Source organism: Camelus ferus, chromosome 33, assembly GCF_009834535.1.
Source record: "Camelus ferus isolate YT-003-E chromosome 33, BCGSAC_Cfer_1.0, whole genome shotgun sequence".
Taxonomy (NCBI): Eukaryota; Metazoa; Chordata; class Mammalia; order Artiodactyla; family Camelidae; genus Camelus; species Camelus ferus.
This window is the reverse complement of record NC_045728.1, coordinates 7,352,938-7,376,035: the sequence shown is the minus strand read 5'-3', so window position 1 is coordinate 7,376,035 and position 23,098 is coordinate 7,352,938. Positions and strand designations below refer to the sequence as shown.

Sequence of the window (23,098 nt, the reverse complement as noted above, 5' to 3'; positions counted from 1 at the left end):
GGACCCAAGGCAAAAATCATCACTGGGACAAAGAACGCTATGTAGGAGCAGCAGCTCTAGCTGAGCTTTGGGGGCTCCATTCCCACTCCAAACCACAAAATGAGGGCCTTCAACACATTGAAGCAATCTCCACCCCAATTCCACACCAATTACACGGGGGGCCTGCTCCACAGCCCTCCCCCTCTCCAACACCCCACCAAAAATACTTTATTAATGAGAGGGCAGCATAAAGCCACGGGACTGTATCTGCTCAGGGGCAATCCAGACAGCAGCCTGGCACCAGCCCCAGCTGACACCTGACCCTCCTCCAGCGAGGACCCACTAGGCTATGCCACCCTCTAATTACCAAGTGCCTGGCTCAGGGCCTGGCCAGTTATTTAAAGAACTAGCGCCCGCCCCTTGCACAGATATCTGTGAGGCCGGGGCTGCAGGCACTGTCTGCTGAGAGCCAGCTGCCTGAAGCGACTGTCTCCTCACTCCTCTATCCCAGGACCCCTCCCACCGCCTCTGTGCCCCAGGCTCCCGGGCATCATGTCTCTCGCACACACAGCTGCAGAGTACATGCTCTCGGATGCCCTGCTGCCCGACCGCAGGGGCCCGCGTCTCAAAGGACTGCGCCTGGAACTTCCCCTGGACCGCATGGTCAAGTTCGTAGCCGTGGGCTTCCCCTTGTTACTGATGTCGCTGGCATTTGCCCAGGAGTTCTCCTCCGGTAAGTGGCTTCTAGACCCAGTGTGCAAGAGAGACTCTGCTTGGTTTCGTTGTTTGTGTGAGCTCTGAAGTGGGACAGCTCCCTCCCTGTCTAGATTGCATAGCTTGGGCCAGGCATCACCCAAAAGGCAGACCAGGCATGAGTTTGGGGCACCAGGAAAGCAGAGGTGCCAAAAAACTTTGAAAGTCATTTCCAAAATTTTGCCATTAAAAATATTTAGTTTAACTTGAGGATTCACATATTTTATGTCACTGCAATCATTAAACTTTTATTTTGAATTTCATGTGGAGGAAAGAGATTGGGATCCTGTAATCTTCTCAGGACCTGGGACCTCTAAAGGTCTTACTTAGCCATGCGTTAGACAAGTCTCATCTTCCCAGAACCTTCTTCCCACTCCCCAACTTCAGGATTACCCACTTAAGAACATATGTTAAGTGTCTGATAGAACCTGGCACATCATAGGTGCTGAATAAATCTACTCCTTCCTCTCCATGAACCCCAGCCACATATACAAACATTAACAAACACATACGTATCGTGCTCTGGGTGCTAGATTAACTCAGCAAATCTGCCGTCTCTATTAAAAAGAATTTGGACCCCCCGAGAATTGGAATTTCTGGCTTTCTGTTCTGGCTGTGTGATGAGCTTACTACCTAGCCCAAGGAGGTGTGTCAGCCTCCCACTGCCTCTTCCTTCACCCACAGGTGGGGAGAAGTCTTGGTTCCCGCTTCTGCCTCTTTCTAGAGAGCGATGGGAAAATCAAAAGCAGAGACCCTTCCTCCAAACCCACTCTCCTTCCAGCCCCACTTGCCCCGCCCCCTTTCTTGTTCTTGATTTGGGCTCAGAAGTCCAGGAAATTTATCCTCTAAATGTTAGAACCTTAAAGAGGTCAGCTTTCTCAGGAAGGAGACATCACCACCAAACTGCAAGCCCTCTGGTGCCAAACTGCAGGAAGGCGAGGAGCCCCTGCTGCCTGCAGGTCTGGGAGTCCAGGGGGAGCTCGGAGACAAAAGACCTGCCCCCAGACATCGAAGGCGAGTTAGTGCGCTGGCAGGCCTGGGCCAGCAGGCCTACGGTGATGGTGAAATGGCAGTGCCAAACCCAGAAAGCTGGGATCCGGGAAGAAGAAAGCACCCGCCAGATACAGAAAGTGGCCGAGTGGCGGAGGTGACCCCGGAAAGCTCTTAGCTGACTGTCCCCTGGATTCCCACTCCCCAGCCCCAACTCAGGGCTGCCTCAATGCTCGTTCCTGTTCCAGGGTCTCCCATCAGCTGCTTCTGTCCCAGCAACTTCAGCATCCGGCAGGCTGCCTACGTGGACAGTTCCTGCTGGGACTCGCTGGTTCACCATGAGCAGGAGGAGTCTGGCCAGTACAAGACCAAATCCCTCTGGCCTCACAAGGTAAAGTGAGCTGCGCTCCATCAGGCTGGCTTCACGGCTGAGTGGAGGGGACGGAACTGCACCGCTAGGCTCTCTCCTGCCTCTCCACCACCTGCCCCTGCCCTTTCATGTTGGCCATGGACTTTCACGTTTCAGACATTCTTCAAATATCTGGTGATATTCAATGGCCCACTTTTGTCTGATTGGAAGTTTTGTGCCTGGGGTGAGGCTGTCCATTTAAGGTGATCCCTTTGGGCCATTTCACTGTGGAAACCTCAGGTATCAGTATCTGAAATCCTTTCTCTGAAGCTGGTCAGTTTTCCCAAGAAGAATCATTCAATCTCTAATTTGTGCAGAGAGGGCAGGGGACAGCTGGTATCCAGTTCAGCTGCCAACCCTCTGGGAACTCAGCTGCAGGTCTCAGCAGTCAATATTCATACAACTCATCCCCATTCTCAGTATGGTCCCCCTGCTCTCAATGGATCTCTCTGGTTGGATATTTCCAAAGAATAAACCACGAGCCTTCTGCTAGGGGAGGAAGACTGGTGGTTGACTTCTTGTAGAAAAACGTGTTACAGCTCAGTGTTATAGTTTAGTGTTACAGTTCAGTGTTACAGCTCAGTTGTGACAGCAACTTGGATCTGGGCGAGAGACCAAGCAGCACTCTGAGAGTTGGAGAACTCAGGTTTATTACGCCAGTGAGCCCAGAGGAGTTAACATTTTAAGCTCTGGATTCCGTCTGTAGGCTTACATAGGCTTTTATAGGCTGCCAGTTTACACTTTGTAACATCATATGCAAATAAGGTATAACAAAAGTTGACTAATTAGGAACAAGTTTTGTAGAAATGGACCAATGAGGAGGGAGAGAAATGACCAATCAGGATTGAGCCCCATGCAAATAAAGTACTACAAATGGACCAATCAGGAATGAAAGAAAGAACCAATCAGGAGTGAAGGAAATGACCAATCAGGAGTTAGCTCAGGGAACCAATAGAATTTTAGGGGTAAGTTCCACTTTCCTAGAATTAAGCCATTTCAGAGGCAAAAAGTGAGAGAGAGCCCCTGGGCCAGGGAACCGGATGGTGCTGGCAGAAGAGTAATGGCCCTGCCCGGGTGTCCTGCCGGTCTTTTTTATGGGACTTCCCACCTCAGACTGAGTGTATTATCCTTCAGAAAGGATCTGTGGGTTTGTTTTGTCAAGATTCCTGTTTCCATCCCCATCTGCACCCCTACTTTCAGACACACCTGGTATCTCCAGTTCCTGAGTCTTTCTGATTCCATGGTGAAAAGCAGCTTGGCTGCACCCACATCAACTCCCCATCCTCTCCACAGCCTGGTATCTTCTATCACGCAACTGCTTTCCAGTTTTCAACACTCTGTTGCTCTTGTCTCCTCTCCCATTTTCTTTGTCCCTGTAGGATTATGTCTTTTTTGTCCCTGAATCATCATTCTAGTGGGGTTTCATGAGGGAGCAGAAGTAACATGTATGCGCAATTCACAATCTTAATCAGAAGTCACTCATACTATTTTCTAGTTACGACAATTGACAGGGCCTCAACGTGCCACAGTTCTAGGACCCAGACAACACCAGAGACTTAATGGAAAGAGGTGTCTGTCCGTGTAAGTGTTCAAGAAGGATCTAGATGGCAGCAAGTTCAAGGCACTGCAGAGGGGATTCCTGTGTCAGAAAAGAGTCAAATTGTCTGATCATCAGGGTCACCTGTGAGCTCTTTAAGCCCAGCTCTGGCTCCACTCCAAACCTACTGAAACAGAAGGTCTAGGGTGAAGAGTTCATTTTCAAGAAATGTCATTTCTTAGACAGGAGTGGAAGGGTTCTGATTTTCTCTCATGGCCTAGAATACCTTCCCTAACCTGTCACTCTTGTTTGGTTCAGATATGCGCGCGCACACACACACACACACAGACAACCTTTCTCTGCCTAGATGCACCAAATATCCACCCTCTCTCTGTTTCTTCAAACTCCCCTCTAAAATAAAAGGCATCTCTGGTTCAGGAGAAGCTATAGTCGAGTATTTGTTAAGGGAATAAGACCTCAAGTCAGACTGCCTGGTTCCAGCCCTGTCCCCTCGCCTCCTAGCTGTGTAACCCTGCACGGGTTACTTCACATTTTCATGCTTCAGTTTCTTTGTCTGTAAAATAGAGATACCAAAAGTACCCACCTGATGGCCCCCTTGTGAAGACGGAATAAATGCACGTTGAGCGCCCAGCACAAATGTAGCTTAAATAAGCCTCTATAAGTAGAGTTTTTACTATGAGCAAAATAGTGGGCCCACCCTGTTAGGTGTGCTCAGTGTGACAAGGAAAAGTCCCTTATCTCAGGTAGCAAATTATATAGTTGAGGATCCTAGACTTCTGCTTACCTCGGTGTCAGGTTATACACGTACAGATCAGCAACAGCCCCAAAGGAGTCCAAGACAGTGCCTGGTGATGTAGTTTGGCCTTACCAAGAATCCAGAGATGAGAAAAGACCACTGCACACGGGAGGAGGCACGGAAGGCCACGTGGAGGAAATGGGACCAGACTCCTCTCAGCAGTGTGGGGGCTCCTGGCAGGACTTTGAATGCTAATGGGTTCTGGAGCAGTCCCGGAAAGAAAAGTGGAAGGTTGAGAATGAAGATGCTCCCCACGAAGATGCCATGACTACTGTTGGCCATGATTTCCAGTTAGCTCCCCAGCCTAACCTGCATGGGGAAGGGGAAGCTAGCGCCCTCTCCCTCCTCCCTCTCCCTCCCTCCCTCCCTCTCTCTCTCTCTCTCTCCCTCTCTGTCTCTTTCTCTCTCCCCCACCCCCACTCTCTCTCTCTCTCCTTGCCACCTCTATCTCTCCACCTCTGCCTCCCCCTTCAAGGCAGAAACCCGGGAACAAGAGCCCCTTCCTCAGCACTCTCTCCACAAGGTGTCAGCCCCCTGGCCCCGTCCTCAGCTCGCTCTCGCCCTGCAGGCCCTCCCCTACTCCCTGCTGGCCCTGGCCGTGGCCATGTACCTGCCGGTCCTGCTGTGGCAGTATGCGGCTGTGCCTGCCCTCAGCTCGGACCTGCTGGTCATCATCAGCGAACTGGACAAGTCCTACAATCGCTCCATCCGCCTGGTGCAGCACATGCTGAAGATCCAGCAGAAGAGCTCGGACCCCCACGTGCTCTGGGATGAGCTGGAGAAGTGAGTTGTCTCTTGCACTCCTTTCTGAAAGACTCAGTCGGACATCAAAGTGATATCTCTGCAGAGTAATCTTTAAACTCTCCTCTGTACCACCCGTCTCAAGAATTCAAAGTGCTTAACACCTCATCTCATTAACCTTCCATCATTTCTGTACAGGGAGAGGATAAGGACTCTGCCTCCAGTTGACAGGGAACCCACTCCGTCAGACAGGGGTTAATCTCTGAATGGCCACTTTTTCAGACCCTCATCTAGCTCTCCCCAAGCCTACAGAAAACATTTCCAAAGTCTCCCAAATATGTTTCCCAGGCCTTCCATACACTGTCATCAACTACTTGTTCAAACTTCTCTCTAACTAGCAAGGGACGGACACCTTCCCCTCCACCTCGGCAGCCGCCTTCTTTCCTCCTGAGCAAGTGGTTCATTCATTTAAGGATTGAGCTGTCATTTCCCAGCACCCGGCACTGCTCTGGGTGCTTCGGATATGTGTCTGTGTCTGTGTGTCTTTGTGTGTCTGTGTGTGTCTGTGTCTGTGACTGTGTGTGTCTATGTGTGTGTGTGTGTATGTCTGTGTCTGTGTGTCTGTGTGTGTGTGTCTTTCTGTATGTCTGTTGGGGGTGGGGGCACTTATATTCCATTGAGGGAATACAGACAATGAATAAGCAGGACACATCAGTGAATTACACGGTAGAAGGAAAGCGGCAGGAAGAAAAGAAAGGCAGGAAGGGGCTCGGGGGAGCTGGGAGGTGGCGGTGGGGTGCAGTTCTAAATAGGGGGGCCAGGCCAGGCCCCTCAGAGCACAGCTGAGCTAAGATGTGAATCCATATTCTGCCGCAAGTTTGTGCACATCTCTGTCCTCTGGAAACAGCTCTCTTCTTTCTGTCCTTCTGAAGCCTGCCTACATTTTGAAGGCCAACCGGAGACAACACTCTCCGCAGAGGTTTCTGAGCACCCCGGCCCACACTGTCACGTGTCTCTCCTAACCTTCACAACTACCATGGTTTGTAGCCATCATTTTAGCAACAAATCAAGCACTGCTTTTACTTGACATCTGCATGTCTCATCTGCCCCTTTCCCACAAGCCAGGCTGTAAGCTTCTCCAGAGCAGAGACTGGCTTCCGTGTACCTGAACACCACGGCTCTCAACAAATACCTGTTAGCACCATTTGGTTTCATAAAATGAATGAACTGGCCGAAAAATCATACACAAAGAAAACAGACCGAGAACCAGAATGTGGTTACTTACACTCCCAGTCCAGCGCTAATTTTAAAAGCCTCAACGCTTCCTAAGTATCCTGCTTCAGCCTGGAGATTCAGTCTGCCTTGCTGGGCAGACCTCCAGTGTGACCACTCATTGATCATTCACTGGGTTTACTGCACTGCACTCGTTTCTTGGAGAATGAAGGTGCACGCGCACACCTCTTTTGGGGGAGAGGCGTGGTTATGCGCAAAGAAGGCAGACAGTCATGTGAGCCAAGGGTGCCGTGTTGGATGCACAGACTCTGCTACCTCCTCACATGGCTCTCTCAGGATGTGGTTCTAAATGGTCCCTCCTAATCTTGCCTCCTTTCTTCCTCTGCCCAGGGCTCGGAAAGAACGATACTTTGAATTCCCCTTGCTAGAGCGGTACCTGGCCTGTAAGCAGCGCTCACATTCACTAGTGGCTACCTACCTCCTGAGGAACTCTCTCTTGCTCCTCTTCACCTCAGCCACCTACCTGTACCTTGGCCACTTCCACCTGGATGTCTTCTTCCAAGAGGAATTCAGCTGTTCCATCAAGACAGGGCTGCTAAGCGATGAGACCCACATCCCCGACCTGATCACATGCAGGCTGACCTCCTTGTCTGTCTTCCAGATTGTGAGTCTCTCCAGCGTAGCAGTGTACACCCTGTTGGTTCCAGTGATAATATACAACCTCACACGGCTCTGTCGGTGGGACAAGCGGCTCCTGTCCATCTATGAGATGCTCCCCGCTTTTGATCTCCTCAGCAGAAAGATGCTAGGATGTCCCATCAATGACCTCAATGTGATCCTTCTTTTCCTCCGAGCCAACATCTCTGAGCTCATCTCTTTTAGCTGGTTGAGTGTCTTAAGTGCACTGAAGGACACAGACACCCAGAAGCACAACATTGACACAGTGGTTGATTTCATGACTTTATTGGCTGGCTTAGAACCCTCCAGACCTAAACAGCTCACCCACGAGATGTGTGATGAAAACCCATAGTTAAGAAACCATGAAGCAAAAAATTTTATGGAAAGTAAAAATCTCTCCCCTTTTCCACAAGCCTCACACACTAATATACAGAAACACCCACTGTAGGATTGCTAAGCTTGGATTTAGCTGAATCATACATCCTGTATTATGTTATCCCAAAGGTGAGAAGACATAATCGACATATGGAAACAAACCTGAAAGTTGGGGCTGATGCGTCAAAAAACTAAAATCTAGGTCTAGAGCATAATATGAAGACAAGGGAAAAAAACTAAAACTAAAGTTAAAGCCTAGACATTGCACAGAGGAGGAAGTTTCTACAGGCTCTTTACAGAGGCAGGGTCTTCTCACTGTATTTACTCTGTGGCCTTCCTAGGATACACAGGTTACCCCAGAGAGCAAGCTGGGTAACGTGGTAAGAGAATAAAGGTATAAAATCCCTGATAACCCTTTGGTGTGGCCTCAAATCCTAGGAATTTGCCCAGCTTGTTTTGTGGAAGTCACCAACCTTGCGCAGGGACTCTGTGGCCTGCCAAGTGGGCCAGGAGCTACTGATGGCAAGAGCTTGTAATCTGCTCTTGGGGCCTAAGGACAGCATAGAACAAGGCCAGGGCCGTTCGTCAGCTGTGAGTGGAGCCTTGAGGTGTTCGGATATGCTTTTTCATCATCTAAACTAGGGACTCACTTCCCCAAGGGCTGGGATTATGGGCTGCAGACTCCTTCACAATTCTTAATGGGTCCAGAGGTGCTTTTTTTGAAAAAATACATTGAGGGAGGGGGGTAGGGGGAAGGTAGGTAATTTTATTTATTTATTTTTTAAATGGCGGTACTAGGGATTGAACCCAGGACCACATGCACGCTAAGCATGTGCTCTACCACTGAGCTGTACCCTCCCCACCCCCCATGCCTTTAACAGCCCAGGGGATGCTCTACCTCCACTTACAGCCAATCAGCAGTAGTGACTACTCAGACCTAAACAGGAGTCAGGAAATGCTGCTGTCTCCAGCTCTCCCTTCTCTGATTCGTTGCCCCATCTTAGCTCCTAACTCCCATTCCTATGCCCTGATTTAATGGAACCCTGATCTGACTGCAGAGGCCACGCTTAGCCCCCAGTGCTGTGCTGTCTCTTGTTTGCTATTTCTTTCTGGGGCTGCACGTTACGTATTTCTTCAGGGAATTTCTGCCTAGGTCATTTAGACCCTTCTTCATATAGGTGAGTAGAAAAGTTACGTTGCCTCTAACAAATTCAGATAAGTTTACCTAAAACAAGCAAAGGGGGTGATATACGGACATTCATCAATGCTTACTGTTGTCACTGGGTTAAAGCCTAACTTCAGTTGGCACACAAGACCCTTCACAATCCAAATCCTGCCTGCTCCTTCGGCCTCTCCTCTCACCTCCCTCCATAGTCACCTTTCACTCTAATCCACAACTCACAGTTCTTGTGTTTCTCATGATGCTGGGCCTGTGACGATGCTGTCCCCACTGCCCACGGTGCCCTCCTCTGTTCTTCGCTGGGCCGCTCAGCCCCTCTCCGCCTCGAGATTCTGCTAACTCTCGAAATCTTTCCCCACTAGCTCTCCTCCAAAGTCTGCTTCAAGAAGCTTTCCGAATCTCCCTCCTTTCCTAACTGGGTGTTTTCATATCATCCAATACCTACCTCTGAGATAAAACTTATTACACTGTAGTAATATAGCTTTATAGTATTTGTCTTTCCCTCTTAAATAAGTTTCCTAAAGGTTGTGTCATCATTCTTACCAAATAAATATTCTTCTGAATACATAATTGACGGAATGAATTGCTGGAGAACATTACAATATCTGGAGCACACAGACCCAACTACTACATAATCCTGTACTGAAAAGGCTTTGTGCACAAAAATGTACTTCACAGCAATGGATGACCAGAAAATCAAACATGTAAATAATTATGTAAAATTATTCTGTCATAACTGGAATATTAAGCAGCCATCTAAAATTGCATTTATAAAGAAATCACAGTAACTTTACAAAATGGCTATAATAAAGTGAACAAAAAAACAAAAGATTATATTCGGTATGATCTAACCTATATAAAAATGCATTAAAATATTAAACATACAAACTACTATATATGAAATAGATAAGCAACAAGAATATATTGTATAGCACAGTGAATTACGGCCATTATCTTGTAATGAATTTAATGGAGAATAATCTGGAAAAATACTGAATCACCATGCTGTACACCTGATACTAATATAATATTCTAAATCAACTATACTTCAATAAAAAACATACATGTTAAAAGTGATTCACTTCATGTGGCAGCACTATATAGATTTTTAAAAATCTTTTTTGTACTGTATTTTCTAAATTTTGCATGAAGTGTTTTATAAATTATAAGAAAATGTTTCTAATGAAGAAGAAACAATAAACATGTTAATGCAAATTCCACTGAAATCCATTGGCCAGAGCAGTTTGCGAACAAAGGCAAATGATAGTACTTCCCTCCCACTAGGTATGATACATGTGTGTGAAGAGGAATACTGAAAATAAAGATCACAAAGCCTGCATGGACAAAATATAGCTGAACAGCAAATAAATCAGGCAGTTGGCAAATAGAGTGTTAAAAAAAAAAAAAAAAGAAGAAGAAGAAGAAAAGAAAGAAAATCTGTTCCTGTCAGTCAGAATTACCTGTTTTCATGTTCGAAGGTTAAGTGCCAAGCTACAGCATAAAAGCCTTGAGTATGGGTATTTTGTAGGCTGAAAGTGTTCCTGGCAATTGCCAAAAATGAATCTTGAGTATGTTTGTAAAAGCACACTGGAACCATGAGAACTGCTCTTTTAAAACCTAGCCATGTCTAACAAGGCAGTTTACAAAACGGATGGACATAAAAGGACTTTCATAAGCCTTCTCTCTGTGTTTAAACCATTTTGTCAAGATTCTTGTCACTATTCTTAAAATTTTCAGAAATTCAGTACCTGATCTACCAATTCTAAACCTCTTTTTTTAAACTCTGATAGTTTCTTATTTTAGCTTAGCTTTAAGATTTTTCTCCAGTAATTTAATGAACTAACTTAAACTCTGGACATATTTTCCTTAACTTCCATATACAATTCTAGAAGTCTAAATTTTGAATCTATGTAACAGGAATTATGTATCAGTGGAGTACCTTTCAAACTCTTACTCACCTCCATTACTCTAAAGAGTATGTTCAGTTTTGAGAGGAAAAACCTTTGACCCAGCGGCTCACTCAGCTAGCTAGTGGCATTGCTGGAAGAGGAATGAGAACCTCAAGGCTTCTGCCTTCCAGCGCGGCGCAGTTACCAATACCACTTTCTAAAGAATTGTCTTTCCTACTTATTTGATTTTTTAGACAGAACTTGTTTACAAAATTACAGCTATCTAAATATAAGTGCAGTCACATAAACATACTTTCGGTTTCATTAGGCAAATTATTTACTGAGTACCTACTTAAATGCAAGCATGTTATTAAAACTGCTGGTTAAATCTTATCTTCCCTACTAGACTCTCTTCTGAGAGCAGAGGTCTTTTTTCTAATCACCACTGTAATGCCAGCTCCCAGTAGAACCCAGGGTAACAGGCCCTCGAGTTCTATAAAGGAGGGGAGCAAGGAAAACCGCAGTCCCAGCCGTTGAACACCGTTGTTCAAGTGCGTCGCACAATCGGGGACGGCCAGTCTGTAGCAAGTGTGAAAAGGTGGCGCAGAAACGAAGTGGGCTTGGGGAGCGTATACGAGATTGGCGTTCGGAAGACTTCTGTACGTTTGTCCTCAGCTCAACGATAACGCGCACGCACACGCGAGTCACAGTGGGTCGTTTCCGGCGGCCGGCCCTCCTCTCCGGGACCGGCACTCGCCTCCCGCCCCGCGAGCCGAGGACCCGCCCCGCGAGCCGAGGACCCGCCCCGCGAGCCGAGGACCCGCCCCGCGAGCCGAGGACCCGCCCCGCGAGCCGAGGACCCGCCCCGCGAGCCGAGGACCCGCCCCGCGGGGAAGACTCCCAACCGCTCCCAGCCCCGGAAGTTACACGTGGCCCGCGCCGTTACGTAACTTCCGGAAAGGGCTGACTTCCGAGGCAGACGCGGAAGTGCAGGGAGGCCCCGGGAGCCGGGTCCGCTTGCCAGACTTCGGGCCCTGCTGTGCGCCTCGGGAACGTTCTGGAGAGGTTGATTCCTAGAGGCCGCTGCCGTCAGCACAAACCAGACGAAGCCAGCGCGGGGGGCCTCTCCCCGTCCTAGGAGCCGATGCTGGCCGCGCCCTGGAGCCCCCGTAGCGGGGCCGGACCATGAGCCTGCTGGGCGGCCTGGCCTCCTCGCCGCGGACCCCGCTGCAGTCCAGCAAAGCCAGGATGAAAAAGCTCCCGAAGAAGAGCCAGAACGAGAAGTACCGGCTCAAATACCTGCGGCTGCGCAAAGCGGCCAAAGCCACGGTGTTTGTGAGTGTGACCGTCGCTCAGCCCTTCTCCGCCTCGAGATTCCCCTAACTCTCGAAATCTTTCCCCAAACTGCTCCCCTTCCTAGAGTGGCAGTGTTCATACAGTGTTAGCTTTTGCAGTATAGATTACTTCTTGTTTGCCTTGTGCCTTGGACGGTTCACGTAATTTCTTTATCTGCAGCTAAAAGCTAATAGCTAACCTTGTAGAGTTAATGAAGATTGAATGAGGAAAGTAAAGTGCTCGGTACCTAGGAGATGTGCCAATAAGTTTTAGTCATTATCGTTATTACCTCAAAATTCTTGGAAATAGGATTCTCTAGAGATCCCTGAGAATGAGGCACTGTTTTTTAAAGTGGCAACACTGAAGCCCAGGGAGATGATTTGCTCAAGGAGATAACTTGACTGACTCCAACTCAAACACCTTGATTCTAGTTTATTACTTCCGCTACACAGCTGTTTCCCAAGCAGCCCACGTCCCCATAACTGACCCCTTCCCTGAACAAGGCACATGAAGCTTTCAGTAATCTCCCCGCTCCCCTCACCGCTTCTGACCTCTTTTGAGTCTTGCGAATGTTTCTGCCCATCTTTTATTGTAGGGGCACTGGGTTTATCGAATAATGAAATGGTTTGCCAGCCCAACTAAGTATTAAAATACTCAGTCTTGCACAAGCTCACCTCACGGCACGGAAGTAGCAAGTGAAGTCCTCAAACATTTTCCCGCATCTGAATCACCACCTTACCTCTTCTTTCTACCAAAAACTTGAACAACCCTTAGCATTTTTGGAAGCATGAGGAAAGGCTTGGAAATTAGATCATTCCAAAAATATTCACTTAGCACTTGCCATGTGCACTGGAGACAAATAAGAAAAGTAGAACTAAGAGGATTTGGTATCTAACTGATGTTACCTTTCTTTTATCCCCTAAATGTCAAAGGTACCTAGAGCTTGGCAGCTATGTTACTAGATGGATGTTGGTTCTGTTGTTACATTAAGTGCATGAAGAAGGTTTTGTGAAGAAAAGGGATATTGTTTTGAACATTCAGAGTCTGAGGTCCCAACTATGGAACATCAAGATGGAGCATTCCCCTGAGGACTGATGCTTGGGAAATAGATTGAGTCATCAGTATTAGAAAGGTGATACTCAAATACACTTAAGTAGATTATGAAATTAAAGAATTTTATAGAGTAGACTTGATTTTTTCCATCTGGTTCTTCTCTTTAACGTTTATACTGCATGAGATGCTTTGGGTTAGGTTGGTTTTGTAAGCTCCGTAAGACACTTGGGAATGGACATTCCCCATACTTATAAGGATTGAGTTTAAGCATCTATGGATTTGAGCAGTATGCCCTTTTCTCTGCCAAAGGCGACCCAAATTAAGATGGCGTACGTCTTGGTTTGCCTAGGACAGCCCTAGTTTGCCATATTGTTCTGACATAATCATTAACAGCCCCCTCTTTTCAGTCAAAGGTGCCCCATTTTCCATAGATTAACTGCTCAGCCTCTGGTAGAACTTGGCCCTATCTTTACCTGTAGGTTAGTTTACAGTTTGCCGGGGAGACTGGCTCTTCCTTCTCACCCAGCAACACAGATTACTCTGGTTTGTAATGTATCTCCTCTTCCAGGTGTAATACTTTGATCTTTTATTCATTTTATGTGATTATATTCAAAATTTTTCTTAAAGGAAAATGCTGCTATTTGTGATGAAATTGCTCGTCTTGAGGAAAAATTTCTTAAAGCAAAAGAAGAAAGACGGTGAGCTGGGTTCATTTTGTGTTCAGAATCACGTTTTTGGCGATTGATGTGGTGTTACTGCTCTGGGGACTTTTCCTCCAGTGGGCTTTTTGTGCTTTGCACAGCCCACTGGCTGCTGATCTAGTACAGAGAAACTTTCAACTGTGGTCCTGGTTCCCATTTCCCTAAGTCGTGTTAGACCGTGGTGATGCACAGCTCCATTCATCTTTCTGATAAAACCCTCTTGCCACATCTAGTAAGTAATCTTGTTATAACTCTGCAGTCAGAAACACCAAGGGATAAAAGAAACTGCATTTCTTTTTTTTTTTTTTTTTTTTTGAAACTGCATTGTATTCTACAAATAATTTATTCAGTACGCACTGCTCTGTGAGTGTGTCTCCGTGTGCAGTCGTGGTAGGTGCCCTTCAGAAGCCTAACACCTTCCGACATCCAGGTGGAAGGGCCCTCCAGGTGCAGCAGAGATACGTTACAGTCCTTTATCCTTGGCTTCTTGCGATATTACCCTCTGGAGCTTCATTTTTCCCAGGGTCCAGTAAGAACCTTATTTTTGTATATAGTTCTGGCTTTTCCCAGGACTGGACTAAAATGTGGAATTGAGAGAAAGCGGAAGCTCATACCTCTGCTCCCTCTCCTTCCCGGCTCAGGTACTTGCTGAAGAAGCTCCTGCAGCTCCAGGCTCTCACGGAAGGGGAGCTACCAGCTGCTGCGCCTCCCCACAGCTCCAGTTTGCCCCTGCCTTATGGTGTGGCCAGCTCTGTGGGAACTATACAGGGAGCTGGGCCCGTTTCTGGGCCTAGCACTGGGGCTGAGGAATCATTTGGGAAGAAATCCAAGAAGGAGAAAAAAGAAAAAGGCAAAGAGAACAACAAACTGGAAGGTACCTTGGGGAGAGGATATCAGATGCCCCAGCAGCTCAATGACTGATGGCAGAGACCTGGTACTAACCGGTAGATACTCGGCCTGGCAATGACTTACACTCTCACCTGGTCCTGAAGCAGCCCTGGCAGCCCCTGGAAACCAAGTGTGTTAAAGCCCCTCTGGGTGGAGGAATTCCATTTAGACCTGGTCAGATGTGATGGGAGCAGGCTGAGGCCTCCCCCTTCTCCCACACCCCAGTTCTCTGGGTGCCTTCTGTGGAGTCTTTCCTAGAGGCAGGGGAATGGGCGAGGTGGTCTTTTGAGCACACAGATGGCTTGGGAAATTTTTGATCTTATAAATGAAGAGGCCTTAAAAAGAATAAGGCTTTCAGGTTCTAAGCACCAGTATTAAAATTGATTACTGCCAGGTGGGCGGTTTAGAAAGCTGATGCAGGGCTTTGGGGAAAGTCCCATGTGCCCATTCAGTGAGTATACAGAACCGGGATTGGCTCACTGCTTTTAGCATCATGTAAACTTTTCCCTTCCCCTCAGCATTGGGAGGGGCCTAAAGTGGGTGACCGCAGATTTGCGTTTCAGTTGTGAAGAAAACATGCAAGAAAAAGAAAATGGAGGGAGGTGCTCGCAAGCTGGTTCAGCCCATTGCCCTGGATCCCTCAGGACGGCCTGTGTTCCCCATCGGACTGGGGGGTCTAACAGTATATAGCCTGGGGGAGGTGAGTGAGACCAGCGAAAAAGAGAGAGGAGAATGAGAGAGAGGGGAAGAGGGTTGAGCCTCCCCTCCCTGGTCCCATCAGCAGCAGCCCCTTGCTGATCCAGACCAACCCCAGAAATCTCCAGTCCCTGGGAAACCAGGTCAGTCTTGTCTGCGGTACCGCCTGCACTCTTTCTCTGATTTGAGTCACTCTTTGCAGCCCCACGGTGGTTCTAAAGGCTGCCACAGCACCCTGGACTTCTAACCTCTCCAGCGGCCTCAGTGGCAGGTTGGGGGAATCTTTTTTTATAGATCATCACCGACCGACCTGGCTTCCATGACGAGAGTGCCATCTACCCTGTGGGCTACTGCAGTACTCGGACCTACGCCAGCATGAAGTGGCCAGACCAGGAGTGTCTGTACACCTGTCAGATCAAGGACGGTGGCTCGCAGCCTCAGGTGCCCGCACCTAGGAACACTGCTGGTTTCTTTTTTTTTTTTTTTTTTTTTTTTTTTTGCCAGCCTTCTCTGTGACAGGCACTTAATATTTCTCATCTATTCAGACACTTTACAGGGTAGAGACTATAATCACCATGTGGGTAACCCCAGGGTGCAGCAAGGGATTGGCCCCGAGTCACCCCTCTGCTAGCAAGGGATGTGACTTGAGCTGGGATGTGACTCTGCACTTCTGTGATTCTCCTCCTGACACCCTTTCCTGCCTCTACTGTGACCATATGGTGACCACGTGAGGCTTGATCAAGCTGCTTGTTCCTAAAGTGCAGGCCCACGTGCAGGGGAGATTAGTGCGACACTCGGTGGTTCAGGTAGGTCCAGAACAGAGGTAGCAAAGGAACTGCATGGTTGTTCCTGACTGCACGCCCTCTCAAGGACCCGGGAGACCTGAATCTAGTCTCTAAATACACTTGTTCGTCCTTCTCAGTGCTAGATTCAAGGCAATTCCTTTTCTCAAGCCATCACCTCTGATCATTGGGGAAAAATAGACCATTTCCACTTTCTGATGATGTTACAGATCACTCAAAAATTGGGTGGAAAGAGAGAGAAGCAAGGGAAAGACCCTCTGAACAGAAGCTGAGAGCCTGCCCGACACACGTGGATAATGTCGCATGGCTCCCATCTTGGTTAGAACGCTGTGGGACGCACCTGAGTGTTTGGATGTTGTTGGCCAGACAGCGTTCCTCTTTAGAAAGTGCTCTAACACAGAGACTCCATATTGTAGCAATACACCCGACCTATAACAAATCTATCAACTCAAGGCAAATGTAATCAAAATCCTAATAGAGTGTAAATGCAAATTGACAAGCTGATCCTTAATTTCCTCTGAAAGACAAACTGCCAAAATATTTTTGAAAAAGAAGAGCCTGTAGGGTTTTCGGTTTCCTTTTTTTTTTTTAGCTGTTAACCCTCTGGACATTATTTTCAGGTACTTTGTAAGCTTTAATTATTTTCCCCCAACTAACACCAAGTGACATCTTTAGTTATGTACATATAATACTTGAGCGTGTTTCCAGATGATTCTGTTTCATCTATAAATGCCAATATGGCTTTTAATTACTTTAGTTGTATAGAATGTTTTATACTATAAATATGTTAAAAGAAAATGTAGAAGAATATTTTTATAATCCTAGGATAAGGTGAAAAGGTTTTCTTTAGCAAAGACATGAAAAGAAGAAACCACAAAGGAAAACAGTAAGAGATTTGACTATTAAAAATTTAAACACTTCTGAATGACCAAAAACACCATAATCAAAGTTAAAACTCAAGCAACAAACAAGAAAATATATACAGTGGATTAATAGCCAGATAAAGTGCCCTTATGATCTAAGATAGAAAGCAGTCAGATGAAACAGGCATTTCACAGAGACAGTGCAGGTGGCCAGTAAGAGCAGACCTCACTAGTAGTTAGGGAAATGCAAATAAAACAAAAAGATCTTAAATTTTTCATGGGCAAATATCAGAGAGATTGGTAATATCAGGTGTTGGCCAGAGTGTAGGGGAACAAGTAAATACGTATTAGTAAGCTTGAGAATCTATAGTCTTTCTGGAAGGCAGCTGGGCAGTATCAGCAATTTTAACATGTATGTCCTCTGATCCAGGATACTTTGAGGTATTCTAGTATTTCTTAAGGAAATGTGGAAATGTGAACAAAGGAGTTACATATGACAATGTGATTGTGGCATTGTTGGCAGTTGCAGGAAATTAGAAGTAGCCTAAATACCCATCAATAGGAGAATAGTTAAAAATTAAAATATATCCTCCTAGGGTAGTAGTATACGGCAGTTAAAAGAACGACGTAGATTTACACATACTGACGGAAGGATCCCAAGACCAAAATAAGACATTTTGGCCTTTTAGTTGCTCTTTGCTCACATAGGATATATAGTGTGCACACAGCATGACCAATACCAAGTAGAAGAGGAATCCTGAAATATTTGAAGGTAATTGTTCACAGTTTTTTCGTGAATTAGTTGAGAAATAAATATAATCATCAGAATCTTAAACTTGCAACATCATCAAAGTAGCAAAGCCATTGACTAAAAAGGTACTCACAAAATAATTTATTATTGACAAAATTGAGAGATCTCTAAAATTTGACACAGGAAAATTGAATCACATGAAATAACAAGAAAACTAACAGTAGAATCTTAATAAAGTTTGTTTTGGATTCTAAAAAAATGATCAGTAATATATATTATTGTAAATATATATATGTATACAGAAAATAAATTAATCCTGTGTGGACTGATTTGATTGACATAAACATTGAAAAGCTGAAAACTGCGTAACTGAACTTTGTAGAAAACTGGTCAAGGAATTGCGTTGGCATTTGTTACAAAAGTACATTCTTGGCAAAAATTCCCTAGTATTAGTATACTTTTGATTTAACAGTTTCTTTTTATAAATAGTGAAGGTATTTTACTACTCAAAAAATAAAGTGAAATGGGGGTTTGCAGTCAAAGTGGCCTATACTCTTCCTCAGTATTATAAACCTAAGATTATGTGGAGAATGATCTCATTTGTTTTTAAAATCCCATTTGTATCTGTTCTTTAAGATGTAATTAAGTGGATGGGAAAGTGTCTGGAAAGGTATGTAACAAATTGTTGACATCTGGAGAGCAAAGAGTGTAGAACTGAAACTGTCAAAGGACTTCTCTCTGTTTCCTTGGCTTTGAGTTTTTAACAGCCCCCTAGTAAATTGTACCTGCCTCCTCGCTGGTATACTCAGCTCCAAGTTGCAGAGGGAGGAAATAGTTACGGCACCGGTATGACTCTCTACAACTTTCCCCTTGACTGATCTCATCGCTCCTTTATCTTTCTCAGTTTGAAATTGTTCCTGAAGACGACCCCCAGAACGCCATTGTCAGCTCTTCTGCAGACGCCTGCCATGCAGACCTGCTCAGGACCATAAGTGCTGCTCTGTAAGTTGACCCACGGCTTGGAGACAGGCTGAACCTTCCCTCTTGGTTTTCATGAGCCCTTCTCTTGTTCTTGGTACAGTGAGACCTTCTCTCTTAATGAGGGGAGAATCCTTGTTTTATAGAAAGCTCTCCTGTGTCCTTCGAAAGTCTTAACAGCTGCAGTCTCGGGAGGGTCCATGTCAGGAAAGCTTATTCTGTGTGTTCACACCGACCTCCACTCCCAAACCTGTTCTCATGTCCCTCTCAGGTCTCAAACCCATATTCTCCCTCTCCTATTCAGGGGGAGGCCAGTGCCCAACCTGCTTCCATCTGGAGCTGACTTTTTTGGGTTTTCTCATCCAACCATCCACAACCTGATCCAGAGTTGTCCGGGAGCTCGAAAATGCGTCAAGTAAGTGAGGTCAAACCCATTCCCTTGAAAGAAGCTCCCTGATCAGTCGGCAGGGACCTAAACTGGCAGCTGCTGCTCTGCACATTTGTGTGTTTGTTGAGCTGCTTCAGTGCACAGGGCACAGTTATCGGTCATCTTAGCCCTCTGGACGGAGAGGGAGCCGGTACCCCACTGTACGAAAGTTGTTAGCCCTTTCTGTGTGCACCATGACAGCAAACAGGTTGGGAAGTCCTGCAAATAGAGTATGTCACTGAAGAAGCCTGTCTGTCTTCCGTGTTTTGGTTAATATGTAAATACGTGTTGTAGATACATGTGGGAGAGACCGAAAGAAAAAATACCTGATCCCTTTGGAGGGAAGAAGTGGGTGTTATGGCCAGCAGGTAACTCAATAGTGATCCCTTTGGTCCTGCAGTTACCAGTGGGTGAAGTTTGATGTGTGCAAACCTGGGGACGGGCCACCGCCCGAAGGACAGCTGGAGAACGACGCAGCTACGAGCTTTGAAGCCTTTCAGAGACACACCTTCGATGAAGATCACAGTGATCCCATTCTGCAAGGTATCTTCTATTTTTCTTTCCTGATTTGAAAACTGGTCATTTTTAGGCAACTTCCCTCTTCATTCATCACTGAGTACCCCGCACATCTGGGCCCTAAGTGACTCTTTCCCTGCTCCCGCCACGCAGAGCCCGGGGCCCGGAGGGTCTGCTGCCTGTGTGGCCCTCCCGTGGCCCTCGCAGAAGTCAGGGGCGTGGCTGTGGTCACAGCGAGGCAGGGCCCACGGAGGAACCAGGAGGTCTCATTTTCTAACCTAAGCAAGACCCAAGCAGAACTAGCAGGGAGGGTTTACTGTGGGACTGAAATTTCAGATGATGTAAAGGGGATCCGGTCATGGCCTTGGTCCTGCCTGTGTTCTGTGGACTCCCTCCCACAAGTGAGTGGTCGGGGGACCCGGCATTGGAGTCACATAGGGAGAGCTCTGGATGGAAATAAGAAGACAATTCAATTCTCTTTGCCTAATATGCTCTATAACCCTAAGCAAGTCGCTGCATCGACTTCAGCCACAGTTTTCTTCATCATAGAAGTAAATCTCTGTCCTGCCTCACCTAACATGGGCAAAACTGGGCTGAAAGATGCAAAGGAGGCTAAAAGAATTGAAAGAACATATATGTGTCTGATCAAGCCTGTCGCCCAAGATGTCTAGGCAACAGTGGAACTCAAGGAATTTTTTTCTCCAGGATCTTTGGACCTCCCGGAGCTTCAGCCTGCAGCCTTTGTGTCTTCTTACCAACCCATGTTCTTGACACACGAACCCTTGGTAGATGCTCAGCTGCAGCACTTGAAGTCTCCTTCGCAGCGTAGCCCAACTCAGTCTTCAGACTGAACAAGAAGGGATCAGATACCACCTCATTTTCACCATGATGAATGGATTAGCTTAGACTAAAGTTTAAGACCATATAGAAGAAGGCAGCAACTCGGGAGTGAAGAAGATAGTAAATTAACGCATTTTGTCATGGAAGTTCCCATGGTGACAGCTTTCCTGGGAAAAACTTCAGCTGCTTTATTTTTAGTAATAAATTTCTGTTGACAGTTCTGCTTATTTTCATCGTGTTGTAATCAGGATATAACCTTTCTGCTTAGCTCTGTCTGCGGTAAAGTCCTTTATAAACCAGAGTGAGAGACGGCTGCTGACGCATGAGGAAGGTAGTTAAGATTCTGACAGCCTTCTACCCTTGGTTCTCATCCTCGTTCAAGGAGTGTTAAGTCCCCACCCCTGCAACCAGCTGCTGCTTTATGTTCTTGTCAGTATCATCAAAATCAAGTCCTGCTTATCCTGAAGCTGGAAGGTCCAGTCCAAGGCCCACTGTTCATCTTTTTCACATTTGCAGATTCTTCAAGGGGATCAGAAAATCCTCTGTAACCCTTTCTACCTCCCTTTTGTGGTTTCTTATTGGAGAATGTGCTTTTAGCTAAATATGTTGAAACCACATAGTAACAGCTTTAGATAGAACATGACTGGGGATTGGTTCCCACCCTCCATAACAGACCCCATCAGCTCATTAATCGTGTAGTAACGTGACTGCATTCTGGCTAACTGGATGTTTTGGACCCTACTTACGGCATAAAGGTAGACACTTACCACATCCCTAACCCCAACCCACAGCTCCACGTACCTCGTGGGATGCCTTTGCTGCCCATCCCACCAGGTAGCAGGGCTGGTATAACGGGAAGGAACCAAAGGGCCCCAGAAGCAGAAGGATGGGGAGGGAGTGGTGAGAACTGGGCTGTCACTGCTGCGACTGCATGACTGCTAACTGGGGAGAAAACAAGTGGGACTAGCAGCCCATAGGAACAGACTTGGACAGCAGAGGGAGGGAACCAGACAGCAGCATTTAGAGGACATCACACTGGCCATGGTGAGGGATCAGAAACTGAAGTGACTGATGTTTGTTAGTTTTATGACTCTTAATATAGTCTTAAAAGTACATAGCCTTTATAGTGCAAAAGAATAAAATGTGGAAAACAGCAGATGAGGGATGGAAAGGGGATTACTGAAAGCTGCTGCTGTTTCCCTTTTGTCTTTTCTCGTCAGATGCCTGAACCTATTTACACTTACACAGAAATGGTACCTGCGACATTTAACATAAAACAGCTTTCCATTCCAGCCTAAGTAAATGACAGGTTCACAGGTAAATTCATTTTCTGAATGACATTTTGAAAAAATGTTTAAATAAGTTAGTAGTGCGCTGTTTACTAAGAGTTTACTTTGTGGCTTTCCTAGAACGGTGTTTTTCAAACTACAGATCTCAACCCATTTGTTGTTGAACTTTGGTAGTCAAGACCCACATCTTTTAGAATTAAATTAGAAGACGGAACATACTGGAATGCATTGCATGACAAAAGGTTGAAAGTCTGGTTTCAACTATAGTATGTATGTAAGTATTTGTGTATCAGTCACACAGTACATACAGGGATACATGGAATGATGTAAAATGTTTTTATTGTGGATTACCGTGTTAAAAGACTTGCAAAACACTGCCCTAGTATACTTAATTTTATTTTCATCTATTGGTTTGTTAAAGATCTGTTACGTTTGACAGCATCCGGTGTCAGTGAGAATGAGGGGAAAAAATGGAACTGTGCCTTGGTGGGAATGTAAACTGTTGAAACTTGTGGGAGGAGTAAGTTGTAGGTATTAAAATGTGAACCATATTGACCCTTAAACCTGTCATTCCACATGAAGGACCCTAGCAAATTAAGTGCGGTACGGTGTTTGCATGTAACAGCTTCACAGTATTGATTTTATAAGAAAAAACTGGAAAGACCCTGTATGTCCACTAATGAGAAACTGGTTAAAGAACCATGCTCCCACAAACTGAAACACTGAATCTCTATTCAATTTACATAGGAAAATTATTTTGCTAGAATAAGTTAAAAACAGATTATAAACTAATGTGCCATGTAGTAGGTAAAATGTGACTCAAATCAAGTGACTGCTCAACAAAATGTTAAATGTTTCCAAATGATGAACTTTGGGCTAATTTTTTACTTGCTTATACCTTTCTTTAGCATGCTCTACAGTGATTATAAATTTTATTTTTCAAACTGTTATTTTCATCTGGGAAATAAGCTGAATTCCTATAGAATGTTTTAAATTAGTCAGCCATTAAAAACTAACTTTCACACGACTTTTCATTAAGATACCCACTACCTAAACCTAACATTTCACACCGTGTGCCCTGAGGTGCGGGGTGAGCAGCCCCTGGCCTGGCGCTCCTGACTGTGTCGCCGCCTCCAGGTTGGATCAGCCCCCAAGCATGTGCGGGGAGGGGTGGGCAGGCAAGGGTCGCCTTTTCTCAGGAGCTGTTACTGGGTTCGTGGTTCCCATTAAGCCAGGTGAGTACGCGGTCAAGGCTCAACAGTTAGGCGTTAACTGTGTTCTAGGAAGTCCTCAGAGGAGCCACAGTTCCTTGTAAACTGCATAGTTGTTTTGGTTTTTTACTAAATAAAATCCTGGCACTGACTTCCTGTTGTTCAG

The 23,098-nt window shown here is 46.0% G+C and overlaps 2 protein-coding genes across 3 annotated transcripts; both read left to right on the top strand.

The window, feature by feature from the left end:
• Window positions 1–444: 444 nt before the first annotated feature.
• PANX3 (pannexin 3) lies at window positions 445–7,489 on the top strand. The gene is made up of 4 exons (XM_006174345.3): window positions 445–712; window positions 1,971–2,113; window positions 5,054–5,268; window positions 6,850–7,489. The coding sequence occupies exons 1-4, from the start codon at window positions 532–534 to the stop codon at window positions 7,487–7,489; spliced, it is 1,179 nt and encodes a 392-aa protein (XP_006174407.1). The 5' UTR covers window positions 445–531.
• A 4,041-nt stretch (window positions 7,490–11,530) lies between these two features.
• TBRG1 (transforming growth factor beta regulator 1) lies at window positions 11,531–23,080 on the top strand. Of its 2 annotated transcripts, XR_004316987.1 has the most exons (10): window positions 11,531–11,916; window positions 13,597–13,667; window positions 14,312–14,544; window positions 15,122–15,258; window positions 15,549–15,695; window positions 18,576–18,673; window positions 18,954–19,064; window positions 19,477–19,619; window positions 20,098–20,203; window positions 20,298–20,431. XR_004316987.1 is itself a non-coding variant. In XM_006174344.3 (9 exons), the coding sequence occupies exons 1-9, from the start codon at window positions 11,767–11,769 to the stop codon at window positions 20,441–20,443; spliced, it is 1,236 nt and encodes a 411-aa protein (XP_006174406.1). In that variant the 5' UTR covers window positions 11,533–11,766; the 3' UTR covers window positions 20,444–23,080. The 2 variants fall into 2 exon arrangements, 1 of the variants encoding a protein (XP_006174406.1); XM_006174344.3 differs by lacking the exon at window positions 20,098–20,203 and having other exon boundaries at window positions 11,533–11,916; window positions 20,298–23,080.
• Window positions 23,081–23,098: the final 18 nt, after the last annotated feature.

Coding starts and splice junctions, on each gene's coding strand:
- PANX3 (XM_006174345.3), top strand. CDS start 532: ATGTCTCTCGCACACACAGCTGCAGAGTACATGCTCTCGGATGCCCTG. Junction 713..1,970: donor TGCCCAGGAGTTCTCCTCCG/GTAAGTGGCTTC, acceptor TTCCTGTTCCAG/GGTCTCCCATCAGCTGCTTC. Junction 5,269..6,849: donor CTCTGGGATGAGCTGGAGAA/GTGAGTTGTCTC, acceptor TCCTCTGCCCAG/GGCTCGGAAAGAACGATACT.
- TBRG1 (XM_006174344.3), top strand. CDS start 11,767: ATGAGCCTGCTGGGCGGCCTGGCCTCCTCGCCGCGGACCCCGCTGCAG. Junction 15,696..18,575: donor ACGGTGGCTCGCAGCCTCAG/GTGCCCGCACCT, acceptor TATCTTTCTCAG/TTTGAAATTGTTCCTGAAGA. Junction 19,620..20,297: donor CAGTGATCCCATTCTGCAAG/GTATCTTCTATT, acceptor TTTTTTCTCCAG/GATCTTTGGACCTCCCGGAG.